At 37.7% G+C, this 23776-nt stretch overlaps 1 protein-coding gene across 1 annotated transcript in view; it reads right to left on the bottom strand.

The window, feature by feature from the left end:
• UTP20 (UTP20 small subunit processome component) overlaps positions 1-23776 on the bottom strand; it is a 97165-nt gene that overhangs the window by 39040 nt on the left and 34349 nt on the right. The window contains exons 22-31 of the mRNA XM_059186651.1: positions 22424-22609; positions 17793-17883; positions 16729-16814; positions 15980-16105; positions 12200-12366; positions 10001-10209; positions 4449-4592; positions 3661-3740; positions 1955-2172; positions 86-230 (exon numbers count right to left, since the gene is read on the bottom strand). Of these exons, the coding sequence (XP_059042634.1) occupies positions 86-230; positions 1955-2172; positions 3661-3740; positions 4449-4592; positions 10001-10209; positions 12200-12366; positions 15980-16105; positions 16729-16814; positions 17793-17883; positions 22424-22609 (1452 nt within the window). The remainder of the gene's footprint in view (positions 1-85; positions 231-1954; positions 2173-3660; positions 3741-4448; positions 4593-10000; positions 10210-12199; positions 12367-15979; positions 16106-16728; positions 16815-17792; positions 17884-22423; positions 22610-23776) is intronic.

The following is a 23776-nucleotide window of genomic DNA, read 5'->3' as shown; positions in this document are numbered from 1 at the left end:
ATAATTGAAAAACTGGGTAAAAAATTAGCAAAAATTAAAACCACGGATAGTAATGTTATCTTTTAAGGACCAATATATCACTTACTTTGACAGAATGCCAAGTTCCTTACTGACTTGTGCCCTATTCTTCTTCTTTTTCACCTTTTCTGCACTTATTGTGGTTTTGCTAAGATACTGGAGAATTGCAGGTACATGAGGTAGAATTAATCGTCCTCCCATTGTGATAGAATCTGAAAAAAAAGTAATAAATGTTTTGATTTTAATGAACTATTAAGGGATAATCGTATACTATCTTCATAATGATAGACAAGGAGAGCACTCAATTTTCATAAAAATATAATAAATTTTAGTGAGAAAGGAATCCATCAAAATCCTTGAGGAGAACACAGGCAGCAACCTCTTCGACCTCAGCCGCAGCAACATCTTCCTAGGAAAATTGCCAAAGGCAAGGGAAGCAAGGGCAAAAATGAACTATTGGGATTTTATCAAGATCAAAAGCTCTTGCACAGCAAAGGAAACAGTTAACAAAACCAAAAGACAACTGACAGAATGGGAGAAGATATTTACAAACGACATATCAGATAAAGGGCTAGTGTCCAAAATCTATAAAGAACTTAGCAAACTCAAACCCAAAGAACAAATAATCCAATCAAGAAATGGGCAGAGGACATGAACAGACATTTCTGCAAAGAAGACATCCAGATGGCCAACAGACACATGAAAAAGTGCTCCATATCACTCGGCATCAGGGAAATACAAATCAAAACCACAATGAGATATCACCTCACACCAGTCAGAATGGCTAAAATCAACAAGTCAGGAAATGACAGATGCTGGCGAGGATGCGGAGAAAGGAGAACCCTCCTACATTGTTGGTGGGAATGCAAGCTGGTGCAGCTACTCTGGAAAACAGCATGGAGGTTCCTCAAGATGTTGAAAATAGAACTGCCCTATGACCCAGCAATTGCACTACTGGGTATTTACCCTAAAGATACAAATGTAGGGATCTGAAGGGGCACGTGCACCCGAATGTTTATGACAGCAATGTCCACAATAGCCAAACTATGGAAAGAACCTAGATGTCCATCAACAGATGAATGGATCAAGAAGATGTGGTATATATACACAATGGAATACTATGCAGCCATCAAAAGAAATGAAATCTTGCCATTTGTGACAACATGGATGGAACTAGAGCGTATCATGCTTAGCGAAATAAGTCAAGCGGAGAAAGACAACTATCATATGATCTCCCTGATATGAGGAAGTGGTGATGCAACATGGGGGCTTAAGTGGGTAGGAGAAGAATCAATGAAACAAGATGGGATTGGGAGGGAGACAAACCATAAGTGATTCTTAATCTCACAAAACAAACTGAGGGTTGCTGGGGGGAGGAGGGTTGGGAGAAGGGGGTGTCATTATGGACATTGGGGAGGGTATGTGCTTTGGTGAGTGCTGTGAAGTGTGTAAACCTGGCGATTCACAGACCTGTACCCCTGGGGATAAAAATATATGTTTATAAAAAAATAAAAAATTAAAAAATATATATATAATAAATTTTAACTATAAAGATTAAATAACTTTTTTCTTAGTCATAATAGCAGTATTATTAGCTAAATTATAAATTTATAAAGCCCCTGAGGCTTTATGTAAGACATTTTTGGTTTAGTAAAAGAACTGTTAGGATAATTTGACAAGAAGAATTCAGAGACATGACAGTGGAAGTTATTAAATTTCCTGATGGATAGTTGAGCTTTCTGGAGCATAAATAATCCGAATTTCTACTACTACACAGAAAATTCAGTTTATATGAATTGGTATTAATTCCTATAGCAAAGAAATTCTTTTAATAATAAAAGTAATTAAAAGAATCAAATTGTGTTGAAATTTTCCATTCTGAGAGCACAAATGCTTCAGAAATCTAAGAATCATTTACTTTGTACAGCACACATACCATCTGCACTTTCCATGTACACACATCCAGTTACTGGCAAGCTCAAAAGTGTTTCTGTGGGTTCAAAATCTGGAAGGTTAAGAAGGTCATCGGCTATATCCATCACAATAGAGGCTGTGGCTTCTGAGAGATTCTTTGCTGAGAGAATTGCAAAAACGTTGGTCAGGATATCACACTCTGGGAACCCAGGTTTCTGTTTAGCCAGGAAAGGGAAATATCTGCAAGGAAAAACACTGAAGTTGTCATCTTATTTCTCAATATATTTTTTTCTGAAAACAAGTTCAGTAAGAATTTCCATATTGAGTTTAAATATATGTGTGTACCAACATCAAAAGGGAAATTACTTTAAAATCTAAAATTTGATGGATAATTCCAGGCATCTCACAAAGATTGTTATTTAGGCACTTTATGTATCTCTCTCATTTAATCCTCATAACATCTCTATAATTTGGTAACCTTGTCCCTATACTACAGATAAAAAAACTGAGACGATTCTAAAGCCACTGAGGTAGTTAAGTTGTAAAGCTGAGATGTGAACATGGTATGAGCCTTTTCTAAAAGAAATGTACTGAAGACAGGCTATTTTTCAACTATAAACCTTCTAGAATGTGAATGTATATATACTCACATAAAAACCAATGCTGTACAACATGGGAATCAGGAGTACAGACCAAAGAACCATTTACCGTGTTAGCATATGCAACATTCAGAGAGCAGCATCATTTTTGGGAGAGGTGGTGAATCCACCCCCAGTATGAAAGATGAAAGACACACACAAATGACAGGAGCATCCTACCCAGAGGAAACACACCCACAAGGATAGAGTACACAAAGGCTTTCCAGCCAGTGGCAAACCAGCAACTGTTCTACTTCAGGGATGTAGTCCTCTAATGATCAGCAGGAGGGTAAAACCAAAAAAATTCAGATAGTTTTACCACTTTATCATCATTGGAAAATGGCTCAAGCACTTTTAACATAGTTAGTGCTAAAAGTGCTTAAGCTCTTTTCTTCCAGAAAAGTTGGAAGTACATCCCTAACAATAACAGTACTTCTGATTTTTAAGTTTTAATGAAACTGTAAATCTAGCAAAAATGCGTTTTACTAAAATATGTGTAAGTTTAACTTCCATTGCAAAATGTTATTTTACCTTTTTTTTTCTTTTAGGATTTTATTTTTATATTTGACAGAGAGAGATCACAAGTAGAGAGAAAGAGGGAAGCAGACTCCCTGCTGAGCAGAGAGCCCAATATGGGACTCAATCCCAGGACCCTGAGATCATGACCTGAGCCGAAGGCAGAGGCTTATTATTAACCCACTGAGCCACCCAGGTGCCCCCTATTTTTCCCTTTTTCAAAAATAATAAATGAACACTCTAAAGATATATCATAAAAATTACCTCTTTCCTGTTCTGGGGTACCCAAACCTCCACATGCTATAGTAACATTATCAGTTTCTCATGTATCCTTTTAGGCATTTTCTACTTCACTTTATATTTATACACATGCACAGGTATTTTTCTTGGGTTACACTGTTCGGCAGCTTGTGTTTTTCTTTAAACCTGTGTATTCTGAAATTCAGCTACCTTATTCTCTTTAACTGCACCTATAGTATTTCACCATAAATCATATTATTAGTAACTTGACTCATTTTGACTAGAATGGTCTAAAACACTGTCCTTTTTAAAGGTGGGAGAAAAATGGTCATACCTTGCGTTTCTGCTCCAGACACTAATCAGTTTCAGCAGAGGAGTAGGAGAATACTGACTCTCAGATCCAAGCCTTCTGATCTAGGACACAAAATAAAAACAGAATACAAAATAAAAACATACAGAATTGTCGGGAAAAAACAACTAAAAAGCAGAGCAAGTACAGAAATCCAAGAGGATAAACAGCCAAGGGATAAACAGCCAAGGGACAGAGGTTAACATTTAAAGGACAGACTGAAGAAAAAAATAAAGGAATCCAAAATAATGGTTACAGGGGGAAAATGGCAAAGATGGAGCAAGAAGTGCTAGACCCTTAGAAGGAATGAGGTACTTTAGGTTTCAATTGGTTAGAAGCGACAGAGCTCAAGCAGCTAGAATTCCTAAAATCAAGTCTCCTCCATAGTCTTTTTAGCTATAGTTAAATAACAGGAGTCATCACAAAATGGTTACAAACAAGGTAACAAAGGTATCTGTGTATTTTCCCTTATGCTTGTCAAAAATCCAGAGACACATCACTGAGGTGCTGTAACAGTTATATTCCATTTGCTTAAGAGACACAACCATATTCAAATTAACCTTAACTATAAATGTCGTGGTATTAAAGAAACCAGCTCTTGAGCTTTAGGTGATAGTGGAGGCAAAGCAAAAATGTTCAGAAACAAAGGAAGCCTCGATGTAAAAGAAAAGGCCAGGATAGGCATTCATGTCTGGGTGTAGACTGTGCTGGTTGAAGTCATACCAAAGGAAGAAGCAGAAGGTGTCTGGGAAGAGGGTAGTAAAATAGTTTACCTGGGGCCACACTGCACCATGAAATACAGCATCAATTTCTTCTGTTCTGAATTGGTAAGACTCCCAGTCCAGAAAGATGTCAGTTACCATTTTGATTCCAAGACGTCTTAAATTTTTCAGTGGGTTAATAAACCTGAGCTGTATCTGTAAAACAAAATCTTCTCTTAAAAACACATGTTTCATTTTTATCCTTCATTCCTCAAGGAGGCACTGTTGCTCAGATGGCTAAGAATCAAACTGGACATCCTGTTAAGTCTATTGACTGTGGCTCTAATCTACATGGAAATTCAACTCATCATATCATACTGCTTTTCTCATTGAACAAGATAGGAAAGCAGAGACTTAAAAAATCAAATGGTGAGATGTGTTCCGTTATCACTGCCAAGTAAAATCACATTAAAGTGTCCTTTGCAGGGGAAAAAAAATCACAAGTGGAACAGCTGTTTGGTGTCCTACATTGTTGTATTTCTTTAGCTAAGTTATTGTCTCAAATATAATCCTGATTCCTTCCTATGAACAGAACATTCTAAATAAAACAAACCTTCCTTTTTCTCTTATTTTTTGCCATCAAAATACCTTAGATTAGGGGGAAAAATTAAACCTTTATTTCTTTTTTTAAAAATATTTTTTATTTTCTTATAAACATATAATGTATTATTAGCCCCAGGGGTACAGGTCTGTGAATCGCCAGGTTTACACACTTCACGGCACTCACCATAGCACACACCCTCCCCAATGTCCATAACCCAGCCACCCTTTCCCTCCCCTCCCTCCCCCTGGCAATAAACCTTTATTTCAAATGAAGTGACTTTCTTTTTCACTGTTTCATAACTTGTATTATTTTTTATTTTTTCTAAAACTAGGAGTTTTCAATCATTTTTGTTAACATTAGTCTAGGAGACTAGTTAAAGAATTTATGGTCTCTCTCTATAGTGGAATACTTCATATAGTATAAGAGAATGAGGCGACTGAATCAAGGTATGGGAAGATCTCAAAACATATAGTTCAAAGGAAAATGCAATTTGGAAAAAAATCATAATTTGTCTGTTCAGAGGCACACAGGCTGGAGTGGGTGGATGCCTGAGTTAACCGCAAAGCTCTTTCATAACAGACTTTGCTACTTCTACTGGCATCTCCTTCCCTACTGGTTACAAAATCACAAATACGTGGCCCGTGTGCTCAGGCTCAGAGCACAATAAGTTAGTGACCCCCACCATTAAGTCCAATGGCATGACAGCCACTGACCTCAGCTTAAAAATACCACTGGAGGAAAATGTATTAACTAGTGTGCCAGACTGGAAATGCCAAAGATATCCAATGGGGGGGGGCGGATTATAAATTTGAAAAAGGGAATGCCTGGGTGGCTCAGTTAGTTAAGCAGCTGCCTTCGGCTCAGGTCATGATCCCAGCGTCCTGGGATCGAGTCCCACATCCGGCTCCTTGCTCAGCGGGGAGCTTGCTTCTCCCTCTGCCTCTGCCTGCCATTCTGTCTGCCTGTGCTCACGCTCTCCCCCTCTCTCTCTCTGATAAATAAATAAAATCTTTAAAAAAAAAATTTTTGAAAAAGGAAAAGCTTCAGGGAAGAGGCATAATTTCTAGCAGATCTTAAAGGAATGTTGTAAAAACCAAACAAATGGGGTAAGGCGCAACCACTAAATGTTTTTCCATTCGATTAATATACTGTGGTCTCTGGATATGTAAGTGGCCAACATATTTTTACATGTGACCTTAGTGAGCTACATCAAAATCTAAAAAACACCCTGAAATTTATGAAGACAACACAATACTCTAAATAACGACTATCAAGTTTTATGGCCACAACATCATGAAGAAAATTGTAGACTTTAGTTCCTAGAGGAACAGTCTACATGACTGAATTTCATGTACATTTAAGTTACTCCGTTGTTTAAATGTTCCAAAATAATAAAATCAAACTAAAATAACCCTCATGATATACACTTCAGTGTCAGTCAATGTCTTGGAGGAATTAAAAGATACAAAAAAAGTAAATGTATAATTTCGCTCAAATACCCACATGTAGAAGTTTAACTTACTTAAGCAGTATTACTATTCAGTAATTCATTACAGTACCTCAAGGAATTCTTTGAACTTGTCCATGAATTTTTTTAAAAAGCTCCAAACTGACAAAAACCTTAGCACCTCACTAACTAATGATCTATAAAATTGCATAAATGATCTTTTGAGTCACTGATTGTTGACTCAGAAGTAAGGCTGCATTACTGAGTAACTTCTTCTAAGTTAACCAAAAAGTCAGAGAAATTATACAGGGTTTATAAAATCTCTAGCCTTTTATGATTTAATATACCCAGGTATGAAGTTACTATCACTCACTATAAGGCATAAATGAAAATTTCTCACAGAATTCCCCCTAATACCACGAAGCTCTCATAAAACACAGAGAAAGAATTTTCCAAGACCTCTTTTCAGCTTGCAGTGTTGGCCGCCCACAAGCCTTTTTTTCACAAAGTAATCAGAGTGACATTTTAAAAATATCAAACAGACCTTATTACTCCCTGGCTTTAAACTTCTCCAGTTTTTCCAGTACACTTTGAAATAAATCCATCTCAGAGCCCATGAGGCCCTACCTACCTCTCGACTTTATCTTATATGATTCTTCTCCCTCCTTGTGCTCTATCCAACTTGCCCTTCTGTCTGTTCTTAGATTTGTCAAAACTGTTCTACCTCAGGGACTTAACACTACTAGTCATTTTCTCTGCCTAAAAATGTTCTTCCCACAGCTGAATCGATAGAGGAATTCAAATACTACTTCCTTAGACAGGACACTGGCCATCCTAATAAAAGCAGCACCCATTCACTCCCAGTTTGGTCACTTCCTATCACATCCTTTGATTTTATTTTAAAACCTTCACATCTTCACGTCTCTCCTCAACATGCTCATATTTTCCTCTACTTTTGTGAATATATGGAGTGTATCCCTAATAGCTATTTTAAGTTTTTGGCTAATTCTATCATCTGAGCAAAAAGCAGGCTGGGTCTGCTTCTATTGATTGATTTTTCTCCTTATTATGAGTAAAATTTTCATCCTTCTTGGCATGCCTGGGAAAACTTGACTGGATGTCAGAGACACTGAATTTTGTTTTCATTTAAATCATTTGAAAGCTTTTGAGTTTTGTTCTCTGATGTAATTAATTTACTTGGGAAAAGCATGATCTTTGTAAGCTTTGCTAGGTGTTGCCAGGGCAGCCTTTATTCCTGAGCTAATCTGGTTCCACTACTGAGACACTCCCCTACCTAGGATTCTTCCTGGTGCCTTGGGTTTTATGGGGTTTCTGCTCTGGCTGTTGGGACCAGGAGCCATTCTTAGCCTTGTATTTGTCAGAGGACTATTCTCAGCCTCCCCCTTTCTCATAGTTTTTCCATGTCTGTTCAAGATGGATCAACAGGGACTTGATTTGGCCTTCCTTCTCAAGCAACTAAAAAACTGAAGAGAATCTATGAGATAATAATTTTCAGATACTAGATAGTAGGCAGCAAAGGGCAGTAAGCCCTAAAGGGGTAAACTGATAAGGGGAATCCTATACATTCCCCAGATTCCTGCTTGGAGTTTCAGGCTAAGTGTGAGAAGGAAGAGTCCAGGTACAGGCCAGTCATCTTCCAAAGATGAGGAGATGGAGTCGTGTGGCTTGGGGAGAACTGATAGGCAGAAGTACTGGCGGGACGAAAGCTAGAGAGAGATCTGCAGAGGTTCTCATTTATTTCCCTTTCAGGTCTCACCACCAAGTGACATTATTCTCATTATTTCTGTATTTATTAAGTCTTTTTCTCCCATTATATTGAGTCCTTGTCTGAGTCTCATTCCCCACCTAGAATGATGTCTGGCAGATGGTAGGCATGAAATAAATATTTACTAAATAAATAAGGGGAGAGGAATTCTTGTTTTCCCTGTTTACTGTTCCATGTCCAGTGCTTACAACAGTCCCTATCACATAGCAGGGGCTCGATTAATATTTGTTGAAGGAATGAAAGAATAAAGAAAATAAAATGGTGCCTAAAAAACAGAAGGTATGTTCTAAATCCCTGGAGCTTGGTAATCAGAGGACAGCATTTCATCAACTAAAGGAAATTTATATCCATGTGTAGTCCAAAAAAAAAAAAAAAAAAAAAAAAAAAAACAGCATAAAATTCTGGCTGTCAATTTTCAGTTAACATGACCATATTTAAGAGGCTGTTCACCAGGCATATCAACAAATCAAATGAAACAAATTTGAGCCCAATTAAAACTGTGCCCATTTATCATTAACTGAGAATCAACAGCAAAAATCTTTGAGTCTAGATCTTCACTTCAAGTCCCACTAAGAGGCCTTTAGTCCATAAAGACATTAAGTTTCCGTAAGCTTTCCAAATACTTATGCCCACAAACTTGTTTCAACAGAACATAAATATATTGTCTTTAATACAATTCAGAAAATATTTACTGAGCACCATCTTGTGAAGCTTCTGGCAGTTAGCTGGCTGCTGGGTCTTGCTACTTATCTTTACTCAAAACATCGCACTTACAGTAGGCAAGCTTTTACTTGCCAAAGATCTCTGCGCAGCTCTTATCTCAAAGTAACAAGGGTGATGCTAACTGTATTCTGTTCATTCTCCAAGAATTCTGGATAAAGTTGGAAGATGTCTTATACCTCTAGGCTCTTGAAATTAGAATGTGAAATACCAGATCAGCTATCCCTGTATATAGAACTGTACTATATATACTGTATATAGAACTAACAAACTAGCTATATCTCCGTATATAGAACTAACTCACATCTATTATTTAAAGTCTCTTTAAAATATACAAGTGATATACAGCTGACCCTTGAATAATGCAGGGGTCAGGGGCATTGAACCCCTGCATAGTCCTAAGTTTTGACCCCCCAGAATCTTAACTATTAATTGCTTGCTGTTGACTGAAAGCCTTACCAATACCATAAACAAGCAATTAACATGCACTTTGTATGTTATATCTATTATATAATGTACTCTTACTTTAAAATAAGGTCAGATAGAGTAAAAGTTATTAAGAATATCATCAGGGGGGCAGCTGGGTGGCTCAGTAGGTCAAAGCCTCTGCCCTTGGCTCAGGTCATGATCCCAGGGTCCTGGGATCGAGCCCCACATCGGACTCTCTGCTCAGCAGGGAGCCTGCTTTCCTTCTTCGCCTGCCTCTGCCTACTAGGACCCTGAGATCATGACCTGAGCCGAAAGCAGAGGCTTTAACCCACTGAGCCACCCAGGCGCCCCATAAATAAAATCTTAAAAAAAAAAACCAAAACGAAAATCATTAGAAAGAGAAAGTACATTTATGGTGCTGCACTATGTTTATCAGAAAAAAAATTCCATTTTTAAGTGGACTCACATAGTTTAAACCCAGGTTGTTCAAGGGTCACCTATAATTTGCATCCTCCAACTGCTCATAAATATTTAAAACAGTGAAGACTATTAGATATTCAGGTCCCAACCAATTTCCCAAGTAAAATGCAGACTCTTACTAGCCCAAGAAAAAAGCAACTACAGTGAGTTTGTCTCACCTTTTCTCGTTGGTCAAGGATGTGTGATGCCGTCGCTGTCATGCACAGCAGTATCTGCAAAATCTTCGGTAAGTATGCACTGATCAGATGACTGATGTTCTTTAATACTGTTTCAAGGCTATTTAAGATACCATGCTGACGACCTAAAGGAAGAACTTTAGACAAATCCAAATCTTCTACTGCTTGAATGACTGCAGAATGACACTCTCCTAATGAAACAAAGATATCATGTAAAAGGAAGTATTACTTACTTTCTAATTACAGCTTCCTTTTTTCAATTGGAAATATTAGTTACTAATTACAGCTTCTTTTTTTCAATTCCCTCAATGATAAAGTATTTTCTAGAGTTCCAATGATTTATACCTGATAATATACTTTCTTAATGTATTTTCCTCTGATTCTCTTACCAAATTCAGTAAATTCAGTGAACTAGGCATGGGAGGTTTTAGTATTACCACACTACAGACGAGGAAACTGAGAATAAAGGAGAAACTTGTGCCAGAACTAAATCTCCATTCTCATCCTATTTAGACTAGTCCCCCAAACCTGAAATAGCATTAGTCTTTTGTTCCACCTAGCAACTCCCATGCATGTTTCTCACTCTCAGCTTTCACTGTCTATGTTGACTTGGGCAGTTTCATAGAAAATGTACTGCCTGCTACATTAGGAGTTTCTAGAATACTGAAGATCAAATGTTTTCTCTCGACACCACTGATGAATAAATAAAACAACAGTCCTTTATAAACTGGCACCAAACTGATTTCGTAATTTACTTAAAAGACTTGAATTGTTATTGCTTGAACTTTACTTCAAACCACTGGTATGAAATCATGAGCTTGCTAATTCATACACCTAAATGCTCTATCCAAAAACAGTATCATATATAGCTCTCCTCTTACAATGGAAGCTGTTTCATTGAACAAATGCCTTTGTCTTCATCAAAGCCAGCTTCCTTCACAGGGCAATATTACACTAAACGAAAACATTTTAACAGCTGAATCCATTATCATAAAAAAAACCCACAAAATTTCATACAACATATAACTGTACAAGTAAATACCTGTGTTTGCCTAAAGCAAAGCGATTACGGGGTGAGAAAGAGATTCTATAATCAGAAAGATCTACCATTTTCTAGCTGAATGGTAAGCAAAATAGTAAACTCTCTAAGCCTCAGTTTCCTCATTGGTAAAATGGGAACAGTCAAGTAATGATACCTCGGGTGGTTGTTTTATGGATCAAATGAGTTGGATGTAAAAGGGCCCATCATAATGTTGGGCATGGAGTAAGCACTCAATAAATATTAGCTATTATTATTAACTACTAACATTGCATACCAGAGAGCATTTTGTCTCATTGGATATACCTATACTATTCACTTTAGATGGTGAGGTTAAGAGAATAAATAATTACTTTTCTATTTTCAAAAGTATCCAGGGTACAGGAGGTATTTAACAAGTCATAGTCAACAGATGAATGACTCAGTGAATAAATAAATACTAAGACAATTAAAATTAATTTCTCAGTATGCCCTAAGTTTCTAAGGAGAAACCTATTCATTCTATCTGGGTAAGTACTATTTTTCAAATGGCCTAAATGCACAACAACAAAATGCACACTTCTTTTCTTTCTTTCTTTCCTTCTTCTTTTTTTTTTTTTTTAAATTTTATTTATTTGACACAGAGAGAGAGCTCAAGTAGGCAGAGAGAGTGGGGGAAGCAGGCTCCCTGCTGAGCAGAGAGCCCGATGCAGGACTCGATCCCAGGACCCTGGGATCATGACCTGAGCTGAAGGCAGAGGCTTAACCCACTGAGCCACCCAGGTGCCCCACTTCTTTTCTTTCTTATTTTATTTTTTAAAAATAATCTCTACACCCAATGTGAGCCTCGAACTTACAACCTCAAGCTCAAGAATCATATGCTCCACAGACTGAGCCAGCCAGGCATGCCCCAAAATAAACATTTTCTAAGCAGGGGCTTACTAACCCATGGATGATGATAATCCCCAGGATAAACTGTGAGCTCCACCTAATTCAATCAAAATTTAAAATAACTAACTCCACTTCAGCCAAAAGGCCACCAATAAGATTGGGAGGAACAATCCCATTAGAAAGATGTCTAAGAGCATGGAAAACCTAGCCAGAGACATCTTAAGTCTGCAGGAGAAAATACACATTCAAAGTAGCAGAAACTTGAGAACTACCATTCTTGAAGTGCTTCACAGGTTCAAACAGCAGGTCTAAGAATATCTGAATCTCCTCCGGTTGGGTCCCAGCAAGGAACCTCAGGACAATGGACATGCGGGTGCTTGAAGCGGCTTTCCCCTGAGTTTTACTGCCAGTCTTATTCTTCATTCGGCCATACAAAATTCTAAAAAAGCCAAAAGAACATTATTTTGTTTGCACATTAATCCTAAAATACAATACTAGTCATTCTGTTTTCCTAAGAGGCTAGAATAGCAGCAATAAGACAGACTTAAAAGGTTATTATAAAACAAGTAAGGATGAAAATAGAAATTAGATATTTAACATAGAAAAATCAGAAAAATGGGGTGCCTGGATGGCTCAGTGGGTTAAAGCCTCTGCCTTCGGCTCAGGTCATGATCCCAGGTTCCTGGGATCTAGCCCTGCACTGGGCTCTCTGCTCGGCAGGGAGCCTGCTTCCCCCCACTCTTCTCTCTACCTGCCTCTCTACTTGTGATCTCTGTCTGTCAAGTAAAATAATAAAATCTTAAAAAAAAAAAAATCAGAAAAACAAGAGCAACAACAACAACAAAAACCCCAAACAACAAGGCTGAGGGAAGCCGGAAGAAGGAAATAATAAAGATAAAAGCCGAAAGGTGGTTCTATGTAGGAGGAAAAAAGCAGTAAAATAGGCAAGCCAAATGAAAATGAAAATACATAGATTAAAAGGAAATAAGTGAATATAATGTTAAGTAAAATAAGGAAACCTGAAAGTCTTAAATGTGTAATCTTCTGGAAAAGAAAAGAAAACAAAACAAATAAGCAAAAGGAACTTAAGAAGAAAACCTGAATAGAACTAATCATAAGTAAACATGGGACCCATATAGTTTTTCAAATGAATTTTTTAAATTTTCAAGGAAAACATTCTCATGCTATAAAGTTTCATAGCTAAGAGGAAGAAGGAACAGTCCTTTCTCTTTTATGAAGGTGGTATAATTGTGATAATGAGATGGGTTGAAGAACAAAAATAAAAGTATAAAATTATATACTGATTTGCTTACAAATGTAAAACCCATTTCTTTAAATACAGTATCCAGTGCTGCATTAAAACAATATTAAAGCCAAATAAAGATTTATCCCAAGAATGCAAGAATCACTAGTAAAGCCTATTGGGCTGATATAGATCAATGGCTCACAGAAAAAGTTAATATAATCATTTTAATACATGCTTAATAGGCATTCTAATAAAATTCAACTATCCATTCCTGATAAAATACCGCCTAGTGATAGGACTGACTTACTTTCTTAGTATGACAAATGTTAATTTATAATAAATGTTACTACTTTAACATTCAAAATTGAAACAGAGTGGTTTTTTAAACTTTTCAATATTAGGACCCCTTTATGCTTTTAAACATTTTTGAGGTCTCCAAAGAGCTTTTGTGTATGTAAGTTTTATCTATCGATATTTATCTTGGTAGAAATTAAAATGAGTTAACATAAAAATTTTAATGAAAAATAATTTTATTTTCCAAATCTCTCCCCACCAAAAATAGTGAGTCTAAAGGCATGTTTTACTTTCTTTTTTTTCACATTTCTTTTTTGTCTTGCTTATTGGAAAATAACTAGATTTTCCTGTTTCTGTAGTCAATCAACTGTAACATACTATAGTTGAAGAAAATCCAGCCTAAAATACATATGCAGTTGGAGAAAGGAAAAAATATTTTGTAAGCTTTCAGGTAATTCTTTGAGATCATTGTGGATATCCCACTTTGATACTACACCAAACTTCAACAAGTGATTATTTCTTAAATATTATTTATTTATTTATTTGACAGACAGAGATGACAAGGAGGCAGAGAGGCAGGCAGAGAGAGAGGAGGAAGCAGGCTCCCCGCTGAACAGAGAGCCTGATGTGGGACTCGATCCCAGGACCCTGGGATCATGACCTGAGCCAATGGCAGAGGCTTTAACCCACTGAGCCACCCAGGCGCCCCAACAAGTGATTATTTCTTAAAGGCTGGTTGCAATGCAGAATCTGAAACCATATTAAGAAGCTTTGTGATCTGTTACGTTAAAATCCGCCTACCTATCTTACACTTTGAATGGATCTTTAGCCATGAATGATTCTGTAACCTGCATCAGTTATCTGGAAAACATGCCATTCCATGAGACAACTCGTATTCACAGAGTTATGCACACTTCCTACTTTGTCATATAAAACAATAAAAAGACAACTACTTAGGGCTTAAGATTCACCAAGAACATTAAATGAAACGAGCTTTTTTTCTTTTCTTTTCTTTTTTTTTTTAACTCCAGGTTGTGGTAATGAAGCCACTGTCCTGGTAAGTGCTAAGGCACCACCAGTTTTACCCACTCTTTGTTTTGTGATCTCAGCACAAATATAGGCACCATGGAAAAAGGTAAATTCTTAGTAGTATTCTAAAAAAAAGCTCTAACCTCTTGTACCCCCTGGAAGCAGCTCATTGACAGCCCCTGACAAGAAGGAGCAGACCGAATTTTAAGAAGGGCTGCTCTAGAATCATTACTGTTAAATCCAGCAGCAAGACAGGGATAACTACAAACACTACCACCACTGCTAATTCTGCTCTGCTGTGTAGATTACCTATGTAAATTAAAAGACAGAAAAAAAGAGGGTTTTTTTTTTTTAATCATAAAAGAACGCAAAATTAACTTGACTAACATTTTCTACAGGCCATGGGGTTTACCTTCTGGCAGGGGAGACAACTGCTAAGTAGGAGGTTATGTCACACGATTGCGAGGAAAAATAAAGCAAGGTCAGGGACTAACGGGTGAATAGAGGAAGGTGCAATTTTACACAAGGTAATAGAGGAAGGCATCCTGACAATACGACATTTGAGGAGAATGAGTGAAAAAGAAGAGCTAGTGGTCATGTGTTCCAAGCATAGGGAACAGCAGGTCCACTGTCACGGAAGTGGGCTTTGCGGGGGGGTGGCAGCAAATGCATGGTGTGGCTGGACAGGTAGTCGGCAGCTAGGTCATACCAGGCTCTTGAAGGAGGAATAAGGACTTTCTACTTTATTCCCATTAAAATGGAAACTCAAAGGGTTTTTTCTTTTTCTCCCCCCCCTTGAAAAAAAAAAAAAGATTTTATTTATTTATTTGAGAGAGAGCAGAGGGAGTGGGAGGCAGAAGAAGAGGGAGAAGCAGGGTGTCCAGGGAGCAGGGAGACCAACCTGGGACTCGATCCCAGAACCCTGAGATCAAAACCCAAGAAAAAGGCAGATGCTTAACTGACCGAGCACCCAGGCACCTCCTCAAAGGGTTTTTTTAAATAGGAAACTAACACTTTGATGACTGTTACTATTACTTTTTCAACCAAGAAAATCCATTAAAAACAATTAAAACTAATAAGAAAGGTTTGTAATGTGGATGATTAAATAATCAACACCAAAAATCAATAGCTTTTATATCTCATAGTTATATACCCAATGAATTATTTTTACTATTTCTCAATAATAAAGCTTAGAGGAACAGAGGATTTAATTTTAACATTACTGTTGAAATGACTCCATGGCAAGATCTTTCTTTATGTTAGGAACAAAATATTTTAAAGTAAGTCTCTATAACAATTTGATTTCCCCAAAAGGTTTAATTTAAAAAAATCAAAATAAAATAAAATAAGTTTTTTTATAATAAAATTAAATAAACAAAATAAAATTTAAAAAATCATAATCCCTGCAAAAATCATAGCGGTATATTCACAATTGTTTTTGTAATCAACTTGTAAACAAATCAGTTTTAAACAGTATAAATACCTCATCAGAATAGGAAACAGATCGGCTCGGTGGGCTGTTTTCACTACTGTATTGTCTTCAGAAATGCTAAAATGTACAATCTCTTCCTTAAAACTTTTGTCTTGAAGCAATCTTTGTAAGTTTTCCCTTTAAAAATGGAATACAGCACAAATCATCACTTAATAATCAATGGTACTTTAAAAAAATGCAATGTAGTACAGTAATATGTATAACAGAAATTGGAATATCTATGTTGACATGAAATGAAATAAGAATATCTATGTTGTGGTTGACACCTGTAAAGGAAAATTTTCACAAAATGACAAGTTTTCAAATTTTAAAAGGTAAAAGTGATTATGAGGAATTAAGACTTAGCAATAATTCAGCTGTTTAAAAGAGATTAATATAAAAGCTTTCTTCAGTTCTTATTGAGAGTGAATCATTATGATTCCCTAAGTAATCATTAAGATTTTGACATTACTAAAGCAACAAGAAATGATATAACCTTCTCAACACATACTTATCAATTAGTAGTCTCTTTACTACCTTATTATCTAAAAAGGAAAAATTTTTAAAACACAAGAAAAGAAAAATTTTTAATACACAAACACACTTTCAATTTTCATTTCTTATCTGAAAATAGCATTATGACTATAGTAGAAAAAGGAAATTTCCAGGCCTTCAGAAAATTATTTTAGAAAAGGCTCTCAAGGCAGAAAGATAAAAAACCAGCCAAGGAAAGCGCATTTCTTTAGCTTCGAATAACTTACCTGTAAGGGAGTATATGTGGATGCTTATATGTCATTATACAATCCAGGGTTATTTTTTGCACCATTTGATCTTGATGTAGCAACAACTAAGAATGATATTTTATAAAATAAATTAATGAAGTCACATATACACACACCATGGGATAGTAATTTACTTGAGTTAATTTGCTAAACTAGGTTTCTTATCATCTAAATTTTTAGATGTGGGTTAAAGCTGATTGCTGACAAGAGCCTTACATCTTCCTGGAGGTACAGCATGAATAGAATACATGCTAAATAGAACTAAATGGAAACAAAACTCTGACCCCTGAATCCCACATGACAGACCCTCCAAATCCCTTCATAAATTTGAGTTTACAGCAAGGCTGGTCCTGTGATGAGGGAAAGCTCCCGCAATGCTGTGAAAGCTATAGCGGTCAGTAAGATGCCAGGAAAGAAGACCCTGGGATAGAGCCTAAGAATTCTGCTTCTTGCAGTTTTGAACTCCAGCTTTATAAACAAACTGTATCTGAATTATGGGCAGAACAAAGATAAGTTCTGCTGAAATCATGTAAGTTCCACCTAAAAAACATCCAGATGAAGAAAGGAAATTTTGTTTCCCCAGATGGCTTAGAATGACATCCAATGTTTACTCTGCTTCTGACATTAAATTTTTTCTGCAATCTTTTCTGTAACTGAAGATCTTGTTATTGTGAATGCAACAGATTCTTATTCCAACTATCAGCTTTCACTCAGTGTAATAGATCCTGAAATCCCAGCACTGCATAAGCACTACCTAGAAGCGAAAAGTAGCTACCTTTTTCTGGCATAACCTCCACTGTTAATACAGCTGATCAATGTTTAGTCACCCAAAATTTCTTTAAAATTAACAATTATTAGTACAGTCTAAAACTGTTTCTCAGGACATAGAAAATAATTATTAATTTTTAAAACACTGTACTTAAAATGCACACACGGGCCCTACTCACCAACAATTATTAAAAATCTAAAAATGATTTTGGTAAAGTAAATGAATGACAGAAAAGTCAAAAAGAATGGCTGTGACAAGGATTTATTTTGCTTACCTGAAGATACAGCTCATATAATTTGGATTCCAGGTACAAGGCTCGTGGATTTGAAAACTTAGAGAAAACTTGTAAATGAGCAATTAATTGCCTAAAAAAACAAAACCAAAAACCATAGGATAATACAGAATTAAAGAACAGAGACTTCCTTTTTTTCTTTTTTAGCCAGAGGGAGAGAGAGCACATGCATGCGGGGTGGGGTGGGGGCACAGGGAGAGGGAGAGAGAATCCCAAGCAGGTGTAACACCCAGTGTGGAGCCCAATGCAGGGCTCTATCTTGTGAGCCTTAGTTTATGACCTGAGCTGAAATGAAGAGTTGGATGCTCAACTAACTGCCACCCAGGTGCCCTCAGAGGTCTTCTTTCCTTTTTTTTTTTTTTAAAGATTTTATTTATTTATTGGAAACAGAGAACATGACAGAGAGAGCACGAGCCAAGGAGGAGGGGCCGAGGGAGAGGGAGAGGCAGACTCTGTTGAGCAGGGAGCCCAATGTGGGTCTCAATTCCTAGACCCCTGAGATCATGACCTGAACTGAAGGCAGATGATTAACTGACTGAGCCATCCAGGCACCTCATCCCCAGAGATTTTCTTAAGATGACAGTGCCCATCAATTTTAGTCTTTTCTGACAAATATACCAAATGCCTGCTAACTATACAAAGAAGCTTAAATTATTCTCCAGAAATTCTAACTCTCAGGCTGCCTTCCCCTGAAATCCAGGCTGCCCCACTCCAGAAAATCATTCAGGATGTGTTCAGAATGCTTTAAATTAAACCAGACACAGGAAGAATTAATCAAAACAGTGATATATTTGCAAAGTTGAACACAGAAAATTTCTGGAATGATTCCTTATCTAGTTTCTATGCAATAGACAGGAAGGTGGTAAAATATATTCTTCCTCATTTTCATGACATAAACACTGATGTCAGGAAGCAGAGATCCATATTTTGATAACCACAGCTTTTGCTTACTAAGAAGGAAGAAGAAAGAACAACACACTGTGGTCAAAAGTTAAATATGGAGATGTGACTCCAAGCCAATGACATCATCCACTACAAGAGACCAAGAGAGCTTCTACTATAATTACTCACTTGACTTCTTCCAGAAAGCTTTAAAAATACTTAGGAAACAAACTGTTTTCTCTCTGTTTAAAATTGATAAGATGTATTAGGGCTTTAAAGAAAAAACCCAAATGAATAAATTCTTAACAATTTGGAGAGGTTTTATTTCCCTGTGTCAGGAACAAAAGCAGGGAGAATGAAGAGACAGAAACCAAGCAGCATTGTGTGGTATTGACTTTGAGGAAAGTGGCTGAATGCTTCAGAGTCTCATTTTCCTCATCTTGACAAAGACAAGATCACCTGGACTTTGTAAGGATTGAATGAAAAAATAAGAGTTGCAGGGCCTCTGTTCCTAAGAGTTTAGTAAATAATGCTCTTCTTTGCTCTTGGGCAGAAAAATGCACAACTGTAAAAATCCTACGGTTAGGGGCGCCTGGGTGGCTCAGGCGGTTAAGCGTCTGCCTTCGGCTCTGGTCATGATCCCAGGGTCCTGAGATAGAGCCTCGTGTCAGGCTCCCTGCTCAGTGTGGAGTCTGCTTCTCCCTCTCCCTCTGCAGGCCCCCTCCTCATGCACTCTCTCACTCTGTCAAATAAATAAATAAAAATCTTAAAAAAAAAAAAAAATCCTACTGGTTATTACAGGGAAAATAATCTGGAAGTTATGACCTTTTTACATATGATACAGAAATGGGGGTAAGGTAGCATTTCTGCTTATATTTAGCTTAAATGCCTATGATGGTTAGTCTTATGTGTCAACTGGTATAAATTATAGTATTTAATCAGAACATTAAATTACATGTAATGAAAGACTAATCTATGTATTGCAATTAAGTATTTTGTAGATGTTCACACTTAAAATCAGTTGACTTTAAATAAAGAGGATTAAGCAGAGTTGCACAGTGGAAGTATGCTGGGCCCATAAATAAAGAGGATTACCCCCAATAATGTGGATCAGCCTCATCCATGAGGTCTGAAGAGCAAGAAGTGGTGTTTCCCAGAGAAGAAGGAATTCTGCCACAAGACTGGCATAGAAATCCTAGTCTGTGAATTTTGTACTCAAGACTATAGCACTGGATCCTTCCTAATTTTCCAGCCTGCTGTCTTGCCATACAAATTCTGGACCTGTTGGCTCTCATAATCATGTGAGTCAATTCCATAAAATAGATCTCTTTATCCACACACACACATACAAACACACACACACACACCACACATACACACACCCCTTCATCCTCTTGGTCTGCTTCTCTGGAGAGCTCTGACTGATACAATGTCCCTATACACTTACCACTGAGTCACTACAGTTTTACTTTTAATTTTCAATTTTTTAATTTTTTATAAACATATATTTTGATCCCCAGGGGTACAGGTCTGTGAATCATCAGGTTTACACACTTCACAGCACTCACCAAAGCACATACCCTCCCCAATGTCCATAATCCCACCCCCTTCTCCCAAACCCCCTCCCCCCAGCAACCCTCAGTTTGTTTTGTGAGATTAAGAGTCACTTATGGTTTGTCTCCCTCCCAATCCCATCTTGTTTCATTTATTCTTCTCGTATCCACTTAAGCCCCCATGTTGCATCACCACTTCCTCATATCAGGGAGATCATATGATAGTTGTCTTTCACTACAGTTTTACAAATAAACTTTTAAAACCTTCTTTCAAAACATCCGTTCCTTCCCCCCAACATTATATTTTTATGAGCCATGTAGCCTTAAAGAGCCAAAGAGAGGGGCACCTGAGTGGCTCAGTCAGTTAAGCATCTGACTTGCGATCTCAGCTTAGATCTTGATCTCAGGGTTGTTGAGTTCAAGCCCCACCTTGGGCTCCACACCCAGGGTGGAGACTATAATAAAAAAAAAAAAGTCAAAGAGAACAGAAACCAGTTTCCATGTTTTCAATAAATACTTGCCAGTGAGAAGCATATTCCATGAAAGATTATAAATTTGGGATTATGAATGTACTGAGGTGGCCCTAGGAATGTGATTACCAATTTACTTACATTTTCAATGACATATGTTAGCAATATTCTAAGTTTTGCTACAAGGTGCAGAAAAATTAAGATGTGGACCTCATCCTTAGAGACTTTCTGATTTACAAGGCAGATCTATAAAAAATTAACGAATATCCAAGGAAAGGAGAGGCACCATGATAGAGGCAATGGATGGCTCTTCGAAAGTCTGAAGCCGAGTTAAGAGAACTTTCAGTTTAGGAGACAAGAAAAGCTTCAGTGAAGAAGCAGCACAGGAATTGTTTCTGGAAGTATAAGCAGAATTTCAGCTGGCAGAAATGAGTCAAGAGCATAGCAGAAAGGGGAGCACACAGCAAAGGTCTAGGAGTGAGAAACGAAGAGGCATGCCTGGATAGATAGCTTATTCATTTGTTCATCAAAGATGAGGACTCATCTTCTGCTAGCTACTTGCTGAGGACATGAAGCACAAAATAGCAGTCTTTGTCTGACAGGGAGTAGGAGGGGACAGAATGCTCAAGAGATCTGCCAGGTAGAAACAGAAGGAACTACAGTTTCAGGACGTGCGGCCACGTTCTTTCTTGCCCCGGGGCCTTACACACTGTTTCCATAGGCTGGCAGAGTCTGTCCCTGTCCCAGCTGCCTGGCCGACTTTCATCTTTCAGCTTCAGTGGGGCCCTCTCCTTTTTAACAGTCTTCTAGTGGTAAAATAAGTCACTTTTTTAGTACATTCCTATAATGCCTTTTTGTTGTTGTTGTTTTTATATCTGTCCTGTCCTTGAACTCCTTTAGAAATACTTCTGTGAAAAAATTCGACCAAGCATCAGACTGTGCTTCCTATGCAGTGCAAGCTAAGTACCCTTCATCTTTGCAGCCCAACTGTTAGCAGAAGGCACTCAATACCGCTGCTGAATGGATGAACCAATAAATGGCTTGTGGGAAGACTCAACAAATGCGTGCATCAGACTGAGATCCTAAGTTTTAAAATAACACGGTAGCACCAGTACACTGCATCCTTGCTGCCCCAATGCAGTCTTCAAGTATGCTGCAAGAACTTCTGAAAGCCTGATCACCTCCACTCTTTCCAAGGTTTCTTAACAATTTAGGTAAATGAACAACCCACAGAACAGGAAAGAGAATGTAAAAGCATGAGGAAAAAAAGGCAGCCAGGCAAGAACTCAAAAGGCCAAGTAAAAGTGCTGACACGTTTATTTATAAGAGAAGAGATGTTCCATTATGTGGTCCCCCAGCACAGAAACACGACACCTGGTGCCATCAACATGAAGGACAAAGGTCAAAGAGCATTCAAACACTCCAGGCCCACTGCTCTCAATGTAGAAACAACTTATGATTAGATGACCCCCAAATTCCCTCCAATTCTAACAGTCTGAGGCTAAATAAGAAAAAAATAATAACAAGCAAGTAACCAAAAAACTCTGAAGACTGTAAAAGACAGTCTCCAGGATATATAGCACTTAGGTAAGTAATTATCTGGGTGGTTCACCTTGTCCAAGGCTCTGTCGCACACAGGCCATCAGAGGATTTTTCCCATTTCTCCTAGAACCTTGGACTTATGGTCTGTCAGCAGCGCTGAACTTACTTTGCTGCAGCTCTTCTTGTCTTTTTCTTCTGTGAGGGTTCATCCACGGGCGCCACCTCTTCCTCCAGCTCTTCGGCATCTCCAGCAGCAGGTTCCTCTCCTACTTCTTCTGCTGCCTCGCCTTTGGCTTTCCTTCGCAGATCCTGGGTTGGAGCCACTTGCAGGTCTGCCGGGTAATACTCATTGCTATAGTGGAAAGAGAGGAAGCCGAATTTCCTCACTCTGTTCATGGCAGCTGGATGCACGGCCACGGTTCAGAGTCAGGCACTGAGGAGTCATCAGCGGCACCTTAGCCATGCCTCCTCACGTTAGTCTTTTTTTATTCAGCCCCGCTTAAGTACCCTGTTTGACAAACCTACCACTAATGGCAGTTATGCTTTTAAAAATCCCACTGTTAAAAATATTTTGGACTGAGTTGAAATCAGTGTCCCTGTTTCTGGAACCATAACTGGAGGAAGTGGTGTAGGGTAGGATTATATTAAATAACTAATTAAAGTATAGCATTAAGAGCATGTTGGTCACTTTCCACCAGAAACATTCTGCTTTGCCAATGTCCTTCTGCAAAAATACAGTGCTGCATCGAAATTCAGTCCTCTGGATGTGGTCTGGTAAGACAGATGGAATGGTCAACTCTGTTGCTTTAGGGGGCAGTCACAACATGACACAGACTCAAACTGAACGTACAAGCCATGAAAATCAGCAAGTTTTTACCTTTTGTCTCTTCAAACCAAGCTTGTGCAATTGGTATTCACATTTATTTTTATTAAATTCTATCCCTTTAATTGTGGCCCACTGTTTTAAGTAACTAAGATCATCTTGAAGGCTGTCACAGAGTGCTCTGGTTTTGTGTCACTTTAATTCATTCATTCAGCAGTTATTCATAGGTCTTCACTCAAAAATAAACTGATAAAATAACATGTTTGAGGACAGCAACTTATCAACACATAGAAGAAACTCCAGGTTAACACATGTTAAACTCCAGGTTAGTACATTAAATGATACCTGGAGAGCTGGGATGCTAAACCATATTCAGCTTTGTATTCTCACCCAGCAGGATCTAGCACTTAACACATTAAAAATGGATGAGCGAATTAAAATGAACGAAGTTGCTCTGTCAGTTATAAACCATACCATCATCTACTTAATGACATCCCTGCTATATTCTCAACACTCAATTAGTCTTACAGGACATATTTGTTTAAATCTTTTCTCCATGCACAGCATGTTCACTCATGTTTGTTAAGTGAGATAACTCACACAGAGTGCTTATAAGAGTGCTCCTAGTACACAGCAAGTACTCATTAAACGTCACCTATTATCGGCGTATTATTGTCGTTGTTAGTCATTCGTTGT

Source organism: Mustela lutreola, chromosome 8 (assembly GCF_030435805.1).
Source record: "Mustela lutreola isolate mMusLut2 chromosome 8, mMusLut2.pri, whole genome shotgun sequence".
Taxonomy (NCBI): domain Eukaryota; kingdom Metazoa; phylum Chordata; class Mammalia; order Carnivora; family Mustelidae; genus Mustela; species Mustela lutreola.
This window is presented reverse-complemented; position numbering and strand designations above follow the sequence as displayed.